This window comes from Diceros bicornis, chromosome 15 (assembly GCF_020826845.1).
Source record: "Diceros bicornis minor isolate mBicDic1 chromosome 15, mDicBic1.mat.cur, whole genome shotgun sequence".
Lineage (NCBI taxonomy): Eukaryota > Metazoa > Chordata > Mammalia > Perissodactyla > Rhinocerotidae > Diceros > Diceros bicornis.
In genome coordinates this window covers 6187434-6207588 of record NC_080754.1, presented here as the reverse complement: position 1 = coordinate 6207588, position 20155 = coordinate 6187434, and the positions used below count along the sequence as shown (strand labels likewise).

General features: G+C 40.3%; 2 protein-coding genes across 3 annotated transcripts in view; one reads left to right on the top strand and one right to left on the bottom strand.

The window, feature by feature from the left end:
• Window positions 1-13944, bottom strand: part of CEP97 (centrosomal protein 97) — a 43858-nt gene extending 29914 nt beyond the window's left edge. For both annotated transcript variants that reach the window (XM_058555714.1, XM_058555715.1), the window contains exon 1: window positions 13862-13944. The gene's annotated coding sequence lies outside the window, so the exon portion shown is untranslated. The remainder of the gene's footprint in view (window positions 1-13861) is intronic.
• Window positions 13945-14171: 227 nt separating this feature from the next.
• Window positions 14172-18902, top strand: RPL24 (ribosomal protein L24). The gene is made up of 6 exons (XM_058555717.1): window positions 14172-14191; window positions 14315-14390; window positions 14970-15080; window positions 17481-17617; window positions 18041-18104; window positions 18778-18902. Exons 1-6 carry the CDS (start codon window positions 14187-14189, stop codon window positions 18856-18858), a joined length of 474 nt encoding a protein of 157 aa, XP_058411700.1. The 5' UTR covers window positions 14172-14186; the 3' UTR covers window positions 18859-18902.
• Window positions 18903-20155: the final 1253 nt, after the last annotated feature.

Below are 20155 nucleotides of genomic sequence, written 5' to 3'. Positions count from 1 at the left end.
TTTTACCATTATTATAAGGTCACTACTTAATGCAGACCGAATCTGAGAGCTTATTATTAGAAGTCTCTGTGCGGGCTGCCCCTTCCTTTGACAATTCTGAGTAAGTTGCAAGTTTTCAACTCTACTGTAGGAATGACGTGGGCGATCTTGTTGAGATAGTGAAAATGGATATTTTATTTGAAAATTTAGTTAAAGCATGCTGGGGGGGGTGGATAGAAGCTTTTATATATATATATATATATATATATAATAATTTTATTTGTTTTTCCCCCAAAGCCCCAGCAGATAGCTGTATGTCATAGTTGCACATCCTTCTAGTTGCTGCATGTGGGATGCGGCCTCAGCATGGCAGGAGAAGTGGTGCCTCGGTGCGCGCCCGGGATCTGAACCCAGGCCGCCAGCAGCAGAGCGCACGCACTTAACCACTAAGCCATGGGGCCGGCCCAAAGCTTTTATATTTTTAAGTGGTTGTTCTTGAATAGTTAACAGAACTTTAGACCTGGGAGTATATTTAATAAGTATGAACCTGGAATTTTTCCAGGGAGTATACAAAAGTTTACAATATAGTCTCCAAATCAAGAAATACACTGCTGAATTGGAGGACAGTAGGCTCACACTTTTGATATAACTATGAACTCAATAAGATTTCAGGGAATGGAGGAAGAAATGGAAACTATAATCTTCAGAGGAGATTATAGAAGGAGGAAGTGAAACATAGCTAGGGCTTAAAAGATGTAGACTTTAAACAGTTCAGAAGTAGAAGATGAAAAGACATTAGCGCAGGCTGCAGGTGGGGAAGGTGGTAATGAAGCTATGCTCACAGGAAGTAAGAAACTAACCTGATAGCACCACAGAATGTACAAAAGGAGCTTCCAAATTCTACTACCCACTCCTCCGTTTCCACTTGCAACCTTTATTGTGAACTCCCCTCTTTGTGAAACAGCAATGTCCAAAATCTCTGATAATTTCTCTTTGGGAAAATCCAATAACTCTTGCTTCTAGATTTCCAGGCACTTGATTCTGTGAGCATTCCCTCCTTCCTGGGTTCTCCTCCTGACTACACCTGCCTTAACTTTTTTGTTTTTTTTCACTCTATTTCCCACTGTTTTAGTCTGAAAACAAATTTCCTAGTTCTGAAGAGGGAATTAAGACTAGGAATTTTTTTCTTCTAACCAAGAGACCCTTACCTAGAAAGCACAGTCTTACTATAGAGGTGTAAGAACAAAGCAAGCCTGAAGACTGCCTCCTACCTTTGTTCCTGGAACAGCTGGTGAGGATTGAGGAGTCTCTAGCTCAGGGAGGGAGAAAGGGTTTACAGTCCTCTCCAGTTTAGCAGGGTAATCACTTGGGAGGGGGATCCTGGAAGCCCAGACGGTCCTTAAGAAGCAGGGATTCCTGCAAGTTTACAGCAATAGCAGAACCAGAGTTTTGTCTGGTTCATCTGACCTGGGATCCTGAGGAAAGGTCCAAAGGATTCCTTTTATGGGGTTAACTAAGTATAGTCATGGCTCTTAAAGAGAGTGGCCAGATATTCCTGGGCATGGTCCCACATGCCCAAGTGAACCAGCAACCCTTTAAAATCAGACCACAGAAACTCTTTTGTGCTTCGGAAACAGCTTTTACATCTAAAATCAAATTGCTAGGCTAGCCCGGGTGGCCTAGTGGTTAAGTTCAGGGCAATCTGCTTTGGTGGCCTGGGTTTGGATACCGGGCACCTACACCTCTGTTAGTGGCCATACTGTGGCAGCAGCCCACATAAAAAAGAAAAAACAGGAAGATTGGCAACGGATGTTAGCTTAGGGCGAATCTTCCTCAGCAAAATATATACGTATATATTTTTTCAATTAAATTGCTATACTCTAACTAAATGGCCTCAACTTGTATATATGTTAAACTCTGCAAGCTCCCATCAATTTGGAGGATTCTCCTAACCAACTTGTGACCCTCTCAACAAGGCAGCACTATTTGGCAGGCCCTGGCCTCACAAAAAAGACTTTCCTTTCTATCAGCACAGTATACCTGATCTCTGCAACAGGTATCTGACTCTCTCTCCCATCTCTAATTTATCTGCCCACAGCTGCTGGCATGATCTAAGGAAAACAACACCTTTTATGTGTTAATCCCCTCCTCAAAACCTTCCCTTTTGAACTTCAGCTTTCAAAGGCCACCACAATCTGGCCTCACCCTACTTCCCATCATTCATTCCACTACTTTTCATTTGGAGTTTCTGAGTGAGGGATTGACAAAATGAAACTGGTGTTGTGGAAAAGTTAAACTGCTCATATAACAAGGATGAATTGAGAAGTAAAATGGTGGAGGAAGGAGACTATTGTAATAGTGGATGGTAACCTTTACCAGAGCGGTTTCAGGAGGGTATTATATTCCAGTTTAGATAACAGAGTTAAGAGACTAGGGAAGTGGAACAGCATCTGTGGGTGGTGCAATTGACCCTGACAAAACAAAGAGGTTTTCTAATTGGGATGAGAACTTAGATTTGAAAGAAGTAAATATAACAACTGAAAAGTGTTAAAGTTTTAAAACTAAGAAGTTATTAATATACAGAATTTTGACACTGTAAAGATTTTGAAAATGTACCTTTTTTTTACAATAAAAAATCTTTATGTGAAATTTAGGTGCAGGGCCAGCCCCGTGGCTTAGCGGTTAAGTGCGTGCGCTCCGCTGCTGGCGGCCTGGGTTCGGATCCCGGGCGTGCACGGATGCACTGCTTCTCCGGACATCCTGAGGCCACGTCCCACATACAGCAACTAGAAGGATGTGCAGCTATGACATACAACTATCTACTGGGGCTTTGGGGGGAAAAATAAATAAAATTAAAAAAAAAAAAGAAAGTTAGGTGCATAAAACTAAATGTTTTCTTCTCCAGTTGGTATTCATTGGTAGATTCTTATGGTCTTGCTCCCTTATCTATGACCTATGACATGGAAGGAGAGACTGCCACTATGAAATATCTATTCACAGGTTATCTAGAAGCCCCAAATGAGCAATAACTTTCCTCATTATCACTTATTATATCATCATCATTATTATCTCTGGCTATGTGCTAGGCTTTGTGATAACTATATATCTTTGCTCTAATTTTCACAAAATCCACGCAAGTAGATCCCAAGAGATTATAGTTGCCAGATAAAATACAAGGCACCTAGTTAAATTTGAATTTCAGATAAAAAAATGAATAAATTTTTCATATAATGTCCCAAATATTGCATGTATATATTGTATATATACTAATACATATTAGTAGATATTTAAAATATATACTATAATATATGCTAATTTCTGGCAACCCAACAAAAGGTAAGTAATTTATCCAAGGACAGAATTTTGAATTCATGTGCAACCATATATTAACTTTTCTGATAATTTAATTTGAAATACTATTACTGCACATTTTATTTCTCTGGTTATAGACTTAATGAATTTAGTCATTTTGCAAACTAAGAATATATATATTCTTTTTTTTTTTTTTTTGTGAGGAAGATCAGCCCTGAGCTAACATCCATGCTAATCTTCCTCTTTTTGCTGAGGAAGACCGGCTCTGAGCTAACATCTATTGCCAATCCTCCTCCTTTTTACTCCCCAAAGCCCCAGTAGATAGTTGTATATCATAGCTGCACATCCTTCTAGTTGCTGTATGTGGGACGCAGCCTCAGCATGGCCGGAGAAGCGGTGCGTCGGTGTGCACCCGGGATCCGAACCCAGGCCGCCAGCAGCGGAGCGTGCGCGCTTAACCGCTAAGCCACGGGGCCGGCACAGAATATATATATTCTTAAGAATTTTTTTTCATGTTTTTGTGTTCAGAAAGAAATTCTGGAAGGATCCACAGACACTATTAACTGTGGTCACCTGAGGAGAGGATGTCTTAGTTCAGGCTGCTCTAACAAAATACCATAGATTGGGTGGCTTAAACAATAAACATTTATTCTCATAGTTCAGGAGGCCAAGAAGGCCAAAATCAGGATACTGGCAGATTCCATGTCTGGTGAGGGCCCTTTTTCTGGCTTGTAGACAGCCCCCTTCTTGCTGTATCCACATGCAGCCAAGTGAGAGGTCATCTCTCTCGTGTCTCCTTTATAAGGACACGAATATCATTCATGAGGGCTCCACCCTCATGACCTAACTACCTCCCAAAGGCCTGACCTCTGAACACTATCACACTGGGGATGGTGGCTTCAACATACAAATTTGGGGGGGACTTAAACATTCAGTCCATAGCAGAAAAGGGAAGTAAATCGATGAGGGACAGGATTGGGGAGAAACTTTTCACTGACTACATTTATGTAATTTTTTAAAATCATATGAATGCATTGCCTATTCAAAATATTACATTTTAAAATATATGAAATAAACATCAGTTCTGCCATAACGACAACAGACAAAAAATGATGACTACAGTGTCTATGGCTAACAAAAAGGCCCGAGAGAAACTAGGAGCCTGAAGTGCATGAGAATGGGAAGAAACCACAAGATGAGGAATATTCGTGAACAGTTATGTTTTAGTCAGAGTGGGAGTGGTGATGTTGCTGTGCCAGTCACTAAGTAGCACACCTGGTTAATGGAAAGATGTCTGAGGTATCAGTTGTCTTTTTAACCATGTTGCAATCAACTGGGTATACTGTGATCCCTGTTTTTAAAAACAATTATATATGGAGAAAAGTATGGAAAATTTCAACAAACTCTGAACCATGGAGACCTCAGACACTGAGGTCATTAAACATGCTGAAGGAGCATCTGGGCTTCAAAGCCAGACCAGGGATGAATGCCAGTGTTGTCACTTACTAGCTGTGTGATCTTGGACCTGTAATTTAAACTCTGTGCGATGCCATCTGAAAACTGGCAATAATATTCCCAATCCACATCACCACTGCGATAATTTGATCCATTACCTCATGTTAGGAACCCAAAACAGTGCCTAGCATATGGTAAACACTCAATAAAAGGTAGTGATTTTTTGTGTGTGTGTGGTAAGGAAGATTAGCCCTGAGCTAACATTCGTTGCCAATACTCCTCTTTTTGCTGAGGATGACTGGCCCTGGGCTAACATCTGCGCCCATCATCCTCTACTTGATATGGGACACTGCCACAGCATGGCTTGACAAGCAGGGTGTTGGTCCCTGCCCGGGATCCAAACCCACGAACCCCAGGCCGCCAAAGTGGAGCACACGAACTTAACGGCTATGCCTCCAGGCTGGCCCCGGCAGTGATTTTTTTATTATTGCTAAGGTAGCACTGTCCAATAGAAATATGTGAGCCTCATATAGAATTTTGAGTTTTCTAGTAGCCGTATTTTAAAAAGAAAAAAGAAACAGATTAAATTGTTAATAATTTTATTTGACCCAATATATTTAAAATAATAGCATTTCAACATATAAACAATATGAAAAGTAGTGAGACATTTTATTTTCTTATTTTTAATGAAGTTTTTGAATCCAGTGTGTATGTTACACTTGCAGCATGTCTCAATGAGGACTAGCTCACCAGTGCTAGTGGCCACATGGGGCCAGCAGCTACTATATCAGACAATGGTGCTCTAAGGGGTAGGATTATCAAAACTCTCACCATAAATTTGTCATATCATTATCTTGCATGTTTTTAAAAATCATATATTGCTCTTACAATCAGAAAACACAATAAAAATGAAAAGTCGATTGTTCTGAAGTCAGAAAGAATTATGCTTTTATTATTTTAATAGATGTTACACATATGATAATAAAAACCAAGCAGTGCAAAAGGTTCTACACTGATAATTTCGTGTGTTCTGTCTGTACACTTGTCTAGAAGATAGGCTGCAGCTCTTTCAGATTATCAAACTGGTCTGTAAATCAAGTAGACGTTTAGAACTAAAATTACAAAATTTCAACAATAAAATTCTACAGAAATATATGAATGGAGGGGCTAACTATCCTGCCTCATTATAAGGGGATTCTAGCTGGGCTTCTGTCCAGACGTTATGGTGAACAACTAGGAAGCTCTCTCAGTTTCTCCAAAGCAACAAGATTTCAGTTACGTGGACAGAGAACAGTCTTAAAAGCGTCAATCCTAAAAAGCGTGCAATGTCAGGGCCAAAATAATGAATATAGAAGAGTTAGCCATCCTAAGATGAGATACCAAAATTTTTATTTTATTTTTCCTCTAGATATCAGCTAGTATCTGAGAGAAAGAAGAGGCTACTTTATGTAGATATTCTCCAGCAGGGGTTGGCAAACTACAGCCCGTGGGCCAAATCCAGCCTGCCACCTGCTTTTGTGCAACCTACAGCTAATCATGGTTTTTAGGTTTTAAACAGCTGGAAAAAGTCAAAAGAATAATAACATTTCATGATACATGAAATTATATGAAATTCAAATTTCAGTGTCCATCAATAAAATTTTATTGAAATATAGCCATACTTGTTTACCTATTGTCCATAGGTGTTCCTACAACAGAGTACAACCAAGACCATGTGACACTCATCACTTCACACTGCTGCTACACACTACAAATCATAGTGACATATGTGCAACTTGACAGCATTTGGAGTGCCAGGTGTACCGCCATACTGTGACATTTTATTATTTTTATTACCAGCATATACCTATCATGTCAAAAGAAAAAAGTGGTCTTAAAATGTCCCATGTTTAAGGTATAGTGAAGTGTGGATTATTTTATCATCAAACTAGATGGCAAAGCATTATGTTTATTATGCAATGAAACTATACCTGTGTTAAAGGAATACAATAGGTGTCAACGTTAACAAACTAAGCAGTCGTCACAATATTCCCAAATCACAGAAAACAACAGCCAGAAAAGTTAGAAAAATTAAATAGAGTATCTCGTCATAGCAGAATTTCTTCACACACACAAAAGAAAATGAAGCTGCAACCAAAGTAAGTTTCCAAGGGCTCATTTGTCAGCCAATCGAGGAAAGGTGATCACTCATGGTGTGCTAACCAAATGTCTGACTGCAGCAGCTCAAGAAACGGTCTTAAGACCACAGCCTTTAGGTGAGAACAGCTGCTTAAAGTGTTGAGGACACTGAGAACAACATCAAAGGTCAATATAAATTACTTAGTGAAGGCAAATTATTTTGAATGGTTTTCCTTGGCTCTTAATGAGTTGACAGGTATTACTGATACTGCTCATTTGCTCCTTTTTATTCCAGGAGTCAATGCTGGAAGTGACTGAAGAATTAGCCTCTATGAATAGGCAGCATGAAACATGAAAACAGGAAATATTTTTAGAGAAGTTGAGAAAACACGAATTCAATACCCCTAGAGTGGAATCTGCTATGCTTTGTTACAACTCATGATGTAAGTAGAAAAAGGCTTGATTCCACAGATTTACACCTATGAGAAAGTAAAGTGTTTAAATCCTGTGGTTATAACGTCACTGTATTATCAATCAACAGGTGCTTTGTGGAAAATATTTCAATCAACCATGTGTTATTGATCTAGTAGTGTCAACAATAAACTTCATTTGCTCTCATGGACTTAACCATCATAAGTCCATGAATATTCTGACTTGCCCTACCTCACAGCATTTGATGACTTACTAGTGGTAACATTTTATTGTGATTTTTTTTTTTTAAGCTCAGGGCCAAGACTGAAATTTTTCTAAATGAGAAGAATCTCCCTTAACCACTTTTATGGAACACTGGATGGATTTAGAATTCATTTTTGCTAATTTTCTAATTTTCATCATTTGACGTTGCTTCTTAATGAACTCAACCTAAAATTACAAGACAAAACAGCACTTACATGCAAAATTTATTCTGTGGTAAAGTCATTTTGACAATAACTAACATTAGTTAATTCACAAGTTAAAACAAAAAGGACGCTCTCTATTCTCACACAAATTCGCAGTGTTATATTTTTCGAGCTCAAACTACAGTTTTAGCAGTATTTGAGAGGCCTCAGTGCAAAGGCAAAAGAAATTTCCATGTTTCAAGACCCATTTAACTGTGTTCTGAGGAGCTTTCACTTAACTTTCAATTGGAAATTATTAATATGACATGGTAAAAGGATGATACCAAGAGAATAATCTATTATAATCCTATAACTGCATTCCAAGAGTTTAATATGCTCAATTTAAACCATATGCCCTTGGATTGTTATCAGTATTGGGCAGTATTTATCTGAGTGAAAAGACATTTTTCAGAAATTAAATTTGTCAAATCTCATTACAAATCAAGATTAACAGATGAACATTTGCAATGGATTTTGATGATAGGGAATAACTTTGAACCCTAATGAAGAGAAATGTTATCCTCCACCACCCCAAAAAAGAATTTCATTCTTCTCTTTAGTAGACCTGCTTACAAAAACTTGTACTCAATATTATTATATTTAAATTTCATCAATGAAAATGTTGTGGAAATTTGTTTTGTTATATAAATACCTATATAATACATTCAATTTTGTCTCAGTGCACAAAGCGTCAAATATTTAGTGTCTGCCCGTTTACAGCAAGTTTGCAGACCTCTGTTCCAGGGGAAGTAAAATCTGAGTAGGAAGCTAGCCAGTGGAAGGGAGGAAAGATTTCCAGCCAAAGAAGACAGCTTGGGCACGTGAGTGAGAACCAATGGAGTATGTGAAATTAGAAGCAGTTATTACAGAGGAATCATAGAAACACCACACTTCGTTCCTCTTTCTTTTTGAGCCAGTCACTAATACTAGTTTCTTCCAGAAGATGGCTCCCTTTATTTTCCCAAAATTTTATTATGAAAAATTTCCAACATACAGAACATTTGAAAGAATTTTACAGTGAACACTCATAAACCCACCACTTTAACTCTCTTATCAACATTTCACGGTGCTGGTTTTATCACATCTCTCTCCATCTAGCCCTTCATCCACCCTGTTTTTGAGGTATCAGTACACCTCCCCCTATATACTTCAGCAAGTATTTCATTAACTAGTGCTCAATATTTATTTACAGTTTCCTTTCAAGTAAAATTTACTTACAATGAAATGCTCAAACTTAAATGAACATTCCTTGAGTTTTGACAAACCGTATAATTAACCAAAAACCCATAAAGATATAGAACATTACCACTAACACAGAAAGTTCCCTTAAACCCCTTCCCATTCAATCCCTCCCCTCCCACCCAGAACCATTGTTCTGATTTTCTTTCGCCATAGGTTACTTTTGTATGGCGTAGAACTTGATATGTACAGAATTGTACAGTATGTACTTTTTTCTATAAGGCTTCTTTCACTTACCATAATGTTTTTGGGACTCATGTTGATGTGTAAATCAATAGTTCATTCCATTTTATTTCTGAGTATTCCATTGTATATGTTATAGTTTGCTTATATACTCACCTTTTGATGGGTAAGTTTCCTGTATATAGTTTCCTGTATATATAGTAAATACTGTTTCCTGTATTTACTATAAATAAAGCTGCTATAAATATTCTTGTATAAAGTTTTCTTTTTGCTTTAATAATTTTTTTAATTACAAAATAATACAGGTGGTGCTTACTCTTCCTATTTTTCAGGATTGAATTGTGAGACTTAAATCTTTCAATCCCAAAGCACGTTATAATTGTTTGAAACTTATTATCATGGAAATGTAATTGAAAGAGTACATAACACTATAGAGACTATTTTCATGAATTCTCCTACCCAACACCCAGCTGCAACTATTATCCACTCCTGGTCAATCATTTTTTCATCCATGTCTTTATTCACTAGCCCCTCCCTCAGATTAAGGCAAATCCCAGCCATCATGCTATTTCATCTGTAAATATTTAGTATGTATCTTGAAATATAAGAACCTTTTAAAAATTAAACGTAATCCTAGTACAATTATAACACCTAAAGGATTAATAGTACTCTTTAATATCATCAAAAATCCAATCAGTATTCAAATCACCCCTATGGTCCTCTCCAGCTTGTTTGTTCAAATCAGGCTTCAAATAAGATCCATATGTTGCAGGAGGCTCTTAAATGTCTTTTAATCTATAGGCAGAGCCAGCTTCAAGTTGTGCAACCAGTGCAGTCGAACAGGGCCCCTCGCTCAGTAGCATCCCATACTTGGGGGGCAAAGCTCTGCAGTCGCTGTCTTGAAAGTCTTCATAACTGTATCTTTGAATTTGTGTTTTCAAGTGAAGTACAATGGGACAATAGAGCACATGCCTGAGGCTGGGAACCTCAGCTCCCTTGCGGGCCCACTACCTACCACCTCATTTCCTAGTGACAGGGTCTAGAGGGCCGCTGGTCTCCATGACTCAGGTCTCCACCCTCCCTCCTCTCTTTCTAAAGTGGGCAGCACCATCGTGCATTCTGCAAGCATCTTTATGCCCACCTCCATCGGGGATCCAGATAAGTAACACATCCCAGGGGATTGCCTGATCACTATTGGTTGGGCCAGGAGGACAGTGGACGGAGATGGCAGACTCGACTTCCTTACCCTTCTGAGGCACAGCATGTTGATGTTGGGCCTCGCATATTCAAGCATACTGTCAAGTCACAGAGTGGGTCCCTGGGCACCTGTGAGGGGCTGCATCGGCCTAGCAAATGTCCTTGCCTAAGGGAGCATGACATTAAGCAATTGCAAAAAATACCCTGAAAAGTCGAGAGACAGATTGCAGAAGAAAGGAAATAACTCAATATTTTAGTACCTTTAAGGGCATCTTTTTCCTGCTCTTTGAAAAAGAGATCCCACACTTTCATTTTACGTTGGGCCCTGCAAATTATTTATGTCGATGGTCCTGTTCACAAATTCAACTCTCTTCTCAATTTACATGCTGCCGAAGAAATTAAGTCATCCTGTAGATGCCAACTGCATCCCTGCATTTCACATGTTCCTCTGTCCCCTGTATCTCATATAATTGGTAGTTAGACATGAAGACTTGATTAGATTTAAATTTTTTTAAAAAGAATGCTTTATAACTTTTAAGAAAACTTTACAATTTTTAATTTTAATAATACTTCATAATTTTAAAGAAAGCTTCATAATTTTTAATGCTGAATAATTTTTAAACCTAGTTATTTTCTAACCTAGTTACTAGACATTTCTTTCAAGCCCTCCCTGAAGTCAATGCCTGAGAGTCTTGGGATTAACTAGCCTGCTGGAAACTACAGTGGTAGATTCTAAAAAGGCAGGATCCCTCCCATACTTGAGAAGAAAATGCTACTGGAAGAAAACACTAAGAATGGTGCTTAAGTCATTCCAAAGGCATTCACATTTACACATTCCAGTCCTCATCTTACTTGAACTTTACACGGATTTTAGCACTGTCAAAACTCTTCCAAAAATTTCTGTGAAATGACTGTCATGGGTGTCTTTCATTTGACCTCATCTGCTCAGCCTCTTTCAGTCAATTCTCTCTTCCTCCATTCCCCTATCCCTTAAATATTGGTATTTCCTGATTCTTTTTTGCTGGCTCACTCTAGTCACTCTAGGGGTAGTAAAGAGAGATGCACTATCCAGATCCCTCTTCAAGCAAGGGATGCTGCCCAACAATGGCCATAGTGATCAGCAGCATGCTCCAGCTATAAGTAGGGTCTGGCTCAGAACCATCTCACTTAGGTCGTGACCTCTCTGGGACAACTCATATCTGGTGCGTAAGCAAGGTGGGAGCATAAGAGGGTTGATCATTTGGCCCAACACGGGATACTCTGACAGGCAATAATCGTTCCAGAGCTCCTGCAGGGTTGACTAAGGTTTAGTCGGGCCAGTGATGGATTTAACTTCTTCTGCCTAATACTGCTTTCTCCCTCTTCCTTTCACAGGACTTGATCCCTAGTAAGTATCTTGCACCCTAAATTCAGTCTCAGTAAGCGCTTCCAGAGAAGCAAACCTGTGACACTAGGTGTCGTTATCCCACATATTCTACCATCACCTATAGGTTCATCACTCCTAAAATATATCCCATTCCAAACACTCCTTTGAACTTGTTTAACTTCCCACTCCACACCTCCAGCTTAATGTTCTATGGGTATCTTGAACTCAGTCTTTCCAAAACTGACCCTCTCCCCCACAAACATGCTCCTTCCTCTTATCTGTCCTCTTTTGACAAATGATACATACAACCCTTCACTAAGTCCCCACTTTCAAAATTTCCTCACCTCCTGTATTATCTATTGCTATGTTAACAAACTATCCCCAAAATATAGTAGTCTAAAACAACAAACATTTATGCTCTCATAGTTTCTATGGGTTAGGAATTCAAGAGGGTTTACCTGGGTAGGAACTGGAAAAGCAAGGAACATGTTTCGCCCCAGAGCCTCTGGTGGGAGCCTGGAGACCTTGATTTCAGCCCGGTGATTCTGATTTCAGACTTCTGGCCTCCAGAACTGAAATGGAATACATGTCCAATGTTTTACGCTACCAAGTTTGTGGTAATTTGTTACAACAGCCACAGGAAACTAATACAGCAGGTGAGTATGCATAAAAGGTGAAGAATGCTCTGTTCTCAGGAGGTATATGGAGGCTGAGAAGAGTACCAACTTTGGTTCTGCATTGCTCCATAAATAAATAAAAGAAAATGGAATGCAGCCCAGCCTTGTCTCTATAAAAGAGAATGTAATGATAAAGTCAGCAAAAATTTATGGACAGTGTTGGAAACTGTGCTTTACGACACTATATAAAATGCTTTTGGGGGTTTCTGTATAATTTCTTATTCTAAAAGGGGTTGAGCACAATTTAAGGCATGATACACGCAGTGTGTTACAAAGAACCCTGAAATGCCACCTCAAGAATGCCCTCCAGGAAAGAGGAAAAGAGCTGAAATCTCTGGGACCTAGTTTCCCGCTTTCCCTCCACAGAGCTAGGCAGGCCAAACATAATTTTGAAGACCAATAAAACAAAATCTTTCTAAAAGGCTTGGGAAGGGACTATAAATTCTGGGGTTCTATGGAGCAAGCAGGACCAAATTTCTGCAGGTAAATCTTGGCTCCACCCTCTCCTCACATCCAGCTGTGCATGGGAGCCTGTACAAGACAGGACTATTCCAGAAAGATTTTGTTTTTTTAGTGATCAAACATTTGTTTAATCAGCCATTATTTGAAAGAGTTGGATGAATGTCCGAGTTGATGCCAGGAAATCCACTGCCCAAATTCAGACAATGTCTTCCAGTACACCAGCTCAACAGCTGGTCAGAGTTGGTCAGGCTGTCAAATTCCTCCTCTTTGCTTTGCTTTTCAATTCCATGCAAGTCGCTGTTAACTCATTCTTGAGACTGGTTTCAGCATAACTGTACAGCTTTCTTAACATTAATCAGTCACCTCGTTGGACGTTCCAGGTCTCTTCAACCAGCTGCCGTGGAACCCTTTTAGGGTGAGATGCTTATATGGACAGCATAAATCAATCATTACAGTTCTGTTTCCTAGTCCAGTACTCCAGCCTCCCACACATTTCAAGGGTTGCCTCTTGCCACCCCCATCATCTGCTGAAGTACCTAGCATCACAGAAGGGCTCAAGAGATTGAGGCCTTGCCCTCCCGGGGGGCCTGGACGGAGCTCCCTTTTCCAGGCCTCCGGGGGAGCTCTGCGCTTCGCGCAGCCACTGGCCCCTGGGCTCCGACAGGAGGCAGCCCGCCTCTTCCCCGGCCGGCAGTCGTGCCTCGGGGCTTACTTAGTAGCGATTCCGTAAACTGAACGAAGAAATGTAGTAAGTGCTGTAGCGTAACTCCCAGTAGAGAGAGCACCCAATGAATGTTAATTACCATCACTGCAAAGCGCCACCATGCACAATTCGATTCGCACGGCCTGGGAGACAATTCAGGTCTCACTGCCTTTTTTTGCAAATCGTAAAACTATTAAAATTTAATTTTGCTGGTTGAGAAAATGGGCCAACACAGAAGGCAAAATGTGACTTTAAGTTCCACCCGCGGGGTACCGGTCTGTGGGTCACTAACCGAGAGGAGGGCGAGTTCACGATCCCTGCAGCGGGACCACGGCTCTAGGACGTTTGGCCGCAGGAGAGAGAACGCCTCAGACACCCGCCGGCGCGGCCTGTGTGACCGTCACCCCGGAGCCTCCGCCGTCTTCGGCGAGCTCCTCCCGAGGCAGGCGGCCGCGGGGAAGACCTCGCGCGTCGCCGGCGAGAGTGACGTCATCGTCGAGCGCCGGGGCCAGCGAAGGGCATTGGGGGAGGAGATTGCCCCCACGACGTTATAAGGTCCCTTCCCATGATCCTCTCTTTCTCTTCGCCATTTTTCCTTCTTCCCGGCGGCTGCAGCCATGAAGTAAGGGGGAGTCCTGGATCCTATCCGCCTCCATCTTCGGGCAGCGCGCCTCTTCGGCGTCCCGGGCATGGCCTCTCCTTGCCGTGGCCACCCTCCCTAATGGGCTTTCGCTTTTCGTTCCAGGGTCGAGCTGTGCAGCTTCAGCGGCTACAAGATCTACCCCGGACACGGGCGGCGCTACGCCAGGACGGACGGGAAGGTGAGAGGCCGCGTCGGCTCCACGCCGCGCGTAATGCTGAGGGGGGAGAGCGGGCCACTTCGTCTAGGCGGGTCCATTTCTCTCGTCGCTCTTGTCTCTGGAAGCCTTGCTTCGGGGCCCCTGCGTGCAGTGGTCGTGAGGACCGGAAGCCTTTAAGTGAACCATTCTTGAGCCTTGATGTGGTGTGAGTCAGGTCCGCATTGCGGAGTGTAACTTCAGTGGCCCGGGATAAGGGAGGTGGGCCACCGAGGTGTCTGGCCACTTAACGGGCCCAGGTCCTGCTGGAATCCCGGGAGAGACGGAAGCTAGACGCCTCCCAGGATTTGCCGCCGCGCCCCCCCGCCCGCGGTACGGGCTGAGGTCAGCCTGCCTGCTCGCGAGAGACGACGGGACCAAACGCGGAGACCTTCGTGGTGCCGCTCAGTCACCTGCCACTTGGTGACACAAACCCTTCGGTCCCGGTGGCCTGAATTTCGTAAAAAGAGACGATAGCGCTAGAATACTAATTCGCTAAGGATTTCAAGTTCAGTCTCTCGTGCTTTGTATAGTTGAGTAACTACTTTGAACTTGTCACGACAGGTTTTCCAGTTTCTTAATGCAAAATGCGAGTCGGCATTCCTTTCCAAGAGGAATCCTCGGCAGATAAACTGGACTGTCCTCTACAGAAGGAAGCACAAAAAGGGGCAGTCGGTAAGTGAAGTGCACTTTGCCGTTGAGGGGCTATCCCTTAAGTTGTTTAACTTCTGAGCATCAGTTGCTGCTCCGTAAAATTGTGATTAAATGAGACAGTACGTGAAGGTGCTCTTAGGCCGTAGAGCATTGAACACGAAGTGAAAATGATTGATCCAGGGTTTCCTTATGCATCTTAGGGCCACAGTAAAGAGAGTTGAGATTTGGAAGCATCCCCTTGCTGGAGTCAGACATTACATTAAGCACCGTTGGGTTATAGAGCACCATGGAAGTGTTCAAGGTGTTACAGGGGGTGGAAACTAAGTAGTTATTTATGGTTTTGATCATAATGTTTATAGGATTAGTCCTAACAGATATCAGTGGAGTCTTCCAGCATACCACTTCGTTCTCAAGAAGACTGGATGTGTTTTTTGAAGTGCTCTTTTAGCTTGGTGAAGGAGATTTTTGAAGAAAGATTTGAGTGCCATGACACTCAAGTATTCAGGAAACTTGGAATGTTTAGTGAGCACCTCCTGGGCGAAAGACATTACTAGATATTGTTAGAGTTCAGAAAAAGGAGAAATTTATTTCTAATTTAATTAAAAAGTGGACTTGACACACCCATTAGGATGGCCATTAAGTGGGGGAAATGACAAGTATTGGTGAAGATATGGAGAAATTAGAACCCTTGTGCATTGCTGCATGTAAGATGGTGCAGGCACAGAGGAAAATGGCTTGGCGTCTCAAAAAGTTAAACAGAATTATCATCATATGATCCAGCAATTCCACTTCTTGGTATACATCCAAGAGAATTATAAGCAGGGACTCACAGATAACTTGTACACTGATGTTCATAGCACTATTATTCACAGTAGCCAAGAGGTGAGAACAACCCAAACGTCCCATCAGTGGATGGCTAACAAAATGCGGTATATACATACAGTGGAACATTATCCAGCCTTAGAAAGCTGACAGCCAGCCAGCATGGATGAACTCTGAAGACATTATGCTAAGTGAAATAAGCCAGATAGAAAAGGACATATTGTGTGATTTCATTTTTGTGAAGTACCTAGAGTAGGCAAGTTCCTAAAGACAAAGTAGAGGTTACTAGGGGCTGGGGGGAGGGAGGAATGGGAAGCTAATATTTAATAGGTGCAGAGAGTTTGGGATGATGAAAAAGTTCTGGAGGTGGATAATGGTGGTGGTTGCACAACATTGTGAATGTACTTAATGCCACTGAGTTATACATTTAAAAATGCTTTAAAATGGTCAACTTATGTATATTTTACCACAATAAGAAAAATACTTTAAAAATGGATTTAAGATAAGAAAAACTAACAGGTAAATATTGGCATTTCCTACAATAAGATTTCATCTTGGTAAAAAATTTAAAACAAGCATTTTAATCACAAATGTCCTGTTTTATCCATATATTGTTAAAAAATTTTTAAGATATTTGGCATATCCCTGCCTTAATAAACAGTTCTTCAAGTATATTTTAATTTTTCTTGGACTTAGAGGTGCACTGCAGGATCTTGTTTATTGTTAAGCACTGTGGTATAGATTTCCAATATAGAATCTGCAGCAAATGTTTGAATTGTTCTCTGTCTTGATTCCCGGACATTCTCTAACACTTGGTGGCTTTCCTGTCATAAATCATTTTCTAACTTGACTAATTCTCCCAGTGACAGTACTTTGAATAAAAACAAATTATGTGAGTTGAGGTTTGATAATTTTTTTCCAAAAGTAAATTCTTTAACGTAAACAGTCTTATTAAAATCTCTTTTCAAGTACTGTCCAGTTAACTTCCTTAAACTTTTTGTGTTTTTAAAATAGTAAAAAATGGCCAGAATTTGTAATAGATGATTTAACCAGTCCATAATTGGAAAACTTATCTGCGTATTGTGGTATTTTACATATGGATATATCTTTATATAGTTATTTCATTTCAAATAATTGCATGAATTATTTCTGGTTGAATATTATTATGGTCTGAATGTCCCCCCCCCCCCCAATTAATATGTTAAAACTTAACCCCCAAGGTGATGGTATTGGGAGGTGTGGGACTTTTGGGAGGTGATGAAGTCAGAGGAACGAGCCCTCAGGAATGGGGTTAATGCCCTGATAAAAAGAAGCCACAGAGAGAGCTCTCTTGCAAACTTTGGACATGTGATGATACAGCTACGATGGGAAGAGGGTCCTCACCTGACCATGCTGGTATCTTGACTTCCAGCCTCCAGAACTGAGAAATAAATTTCTGTTTACAAGCTGTTCAGCCTGGTATTTTGTTATAGCAGCCTAACAGAGTAAGACAAATGTGGATCTTAAAAGACTCATTTCCCCTGCCTTAAAGACTTAATTCCTCCCCCAAATTCATGAAGCAGTGTTCATAAGTGTGCTTCCCATCTATTTGTTTTGTAGGAAGAAATTCAAAAGAAAAGAACCCGCCGTGCAGTCAAATTCCAGAGGGCCATCACTGGTGCATCTCTTGCTGATATAATGGCCAAGAGGAATCAGAAACCTGAAGTTAGGAAGGCTCAACGAGAACAAGCTATCAGGTGAGGAAGCCTTCATTATGAGCATTTCAGCTCTTGGGGTGGATTTTAGATTATGTTTGGGTTTATAGACACAGAAATCCAATCTGATGTTATTTTGTGGTTTTGGTACTTAGATCTATATAGGGATTGTCAGTCATAAATATTTAGGTCTAATAATACAGAAGTTTATAATACAGTCTAAACTAAATGATTTGTTAAAATTCTATATGCAGTTAAAGCTATTATACAATTTTTAATGTATGTTAAGCTGACTCAGGGGTCAATGCCATTTATTGACAAACCCTTTGGCTTTATCCTATAAATTATTGGAGATGGGGAAGGAATATGATAATTTTACTTTCCCAAAACACTCTAGCTCTTTTTTAATAGGTTGTACCCTTAAGGAGTAAAGTGCTTTGTCTTAAGTTATTTTTAACCCCCCAGGGCTGCCAAGGAAGCAAAAAAGGCTAAACAAGCATCTAAAAAGACAGCAATGGCTGCTGCTAAGGTAATTGTGGGCTTGTCTTGGATTTCTTATTTAAAACAAAAGGAAAATTTATTTTTAATCCCAATTATAGTAAATGAAAGTTTCAAGTTTTTAAAGAATTTAGTGCAAATGGAAATAATGTTCATAACTGGTTTCTGGGTAAGTGATTCAGATCTCCAGAGAGCTCCCTCTACCAGAGTCAAATGAGGCTGTTAGTGTTAGAAATTGGGAAAGGGGAAAGTAAAAGTGGCTTTTGTTTTTTAAAGTTTATTTTGAGATAATTTTAGATTTACAGAAAGCTTTTCAGTAACAGTGCAGAGTTTACCCAGCTTTTCTCAATGTTATCAATTGAGATAACCATAGTAAAATTTTCAAAACCAGAAAATTAACATTGGTCCTATACAACTAATAAAATCGATGTCCTTTTTCTGTTCTTAGGATACAATTCAGGATCCTACGTTGCATTTAGTTGTGTCTCCTTAACTCCTCCAATCTGTGACAATATCTTTGTCTTTCATTTATATTTTATATAAAGGTGGACTTGTAATTTTTAGGGGGTTCTTAAGAATAATAGGAATGTAGTTAAATAATCAGGAAAGCAATCTAGGATACATACAGAATCTGGACATAAGAGAGGGGTGATTAAAAAAAAGTTGCATGGAATAATGCCACATAACATGTTATCTTTTTACAGGCTCCCACAAAGGCAGCACCTAAGCAAAAGATTGTGAAGCCGGTAAAAGTTTCTGCTCCCCGAGTTGGTGGAAAACGCTAAGTTGGCAGATCAGATTTTTAAATAAAAATCTAACTATAACTAGATTGTGGTGGATTTTTTTACTCTCAAAAGAGGCATGTGGGGCCTGCATGGTAATAGCTGAACTATAAAGAATTTAAGAGCTAGGCATTTTTTAAAGAGTTCATTTCTCAGGAATAATGCCTCTTAATGTAAGCCTCTTAGTTGGAGAGATGTTAAGCAAAATGATGTAAATAAGATCTGTATTGTGAAATGCTAGTTTTGCTCAGCTGAGGTGTAAAACTTTTTGGTTACATTGCTGTAAGTACTAGGATGTTACACAGATTATTTAGTCTAGGTTGATTGCTGAAAGGTGCACTTTTTTCTATCACTTCTGTCTGCAGAAAGCAAACCTTTTTAATGAATTATTTTTGTATTAAATTGCCCTTTTCCATGATAAACAGACACATTTATATTGTTTGCCTTTTGTTCGCTGGTATCTTATCTCACCATTAGCTGATAGCTGAGTTAAAAGTGCTCTTAACTATCAGCTGTGTTAATCTGCTTTTGGCTTTCCGAAAGTAACCTTCAATGAAGAGAACAATTTTTTGTGTGTGTGAGAGGAAGATCAGCCCTGAGCTAACATCTGATGCTGATCCTCTTTTTTTTTTTTTTTTTTTTTTTTGCTGAGGAAGATTGGCTCTGAGCTAACATCTGTGCCCATCTTCCTCTACTTTATATGGGACGCCGCCACAGCATGGCTTGACAAGCAGTGCAGCGGAGCGTGCGCACTTAACAGCTTGAGCCACCAGGCTGGCCCCAAGAGCACAATTTCTTGAGTATACTTATATAAATTCCCAAAGTAGTTTGCTGAACTGGGAGATTGATAGAGCCATAGTTAAAACTGCAAAAATGTCTGAGTAGCCTGCTATATTCAAGAGAGGTATGTATATAAAGTGTGATAAGGAAAATAGTAATCATAATTTGTTAAGAATAGCCTATGCTGTGCCAAGCTGCAAGGATACAACAGTGAACAAGTTGCATCCTCTTGAAGCATGTATTCACACATAAGAATACTAGGTGAAGGTGAAATCAGACATCACTTCCCCCACCTCCTTTCTATCCAGGGTGATGGAACTAATGATTTTTTTTTTTTTTTGAGGAAGACTGGCCCTCAGCTAACATCTGTTGCCAGTCTTCCTCCTTTTTTCCTTTTTTTTTCCCTCCCCCAAGCCCCAATAGATAGTTGTACATCCTTCTAGTTGCTCCATGTGGGACTCCACCTCAGCATGGCCTGATGAGCCGTGCCTAGGTCCGTGCCCAGGATCCAAACTGGTGA

What these genes read in the sequence shown, in the direction of transcription:
- RPL24 (XM_058555717.1), top strand. An exon ending in CAACGAGAACAAGCTATCAG is followed by an intron (nt 17,618 to 18,040) that starts GTGAGGAAGCCT and finishes TTAACCCCCCAG; the next exon opens with GGCTGCCAAGGAAGCAAAAA. An exon ending in CAGCAATGGCTGCTGCTAAG is followed by an intron (nt 18,105 to 18,777) that starts GTAATTGTGGGC and finishes ATCTTTTTACAG; the next exon opens with GCTCCCACAAAGGCAGCACC.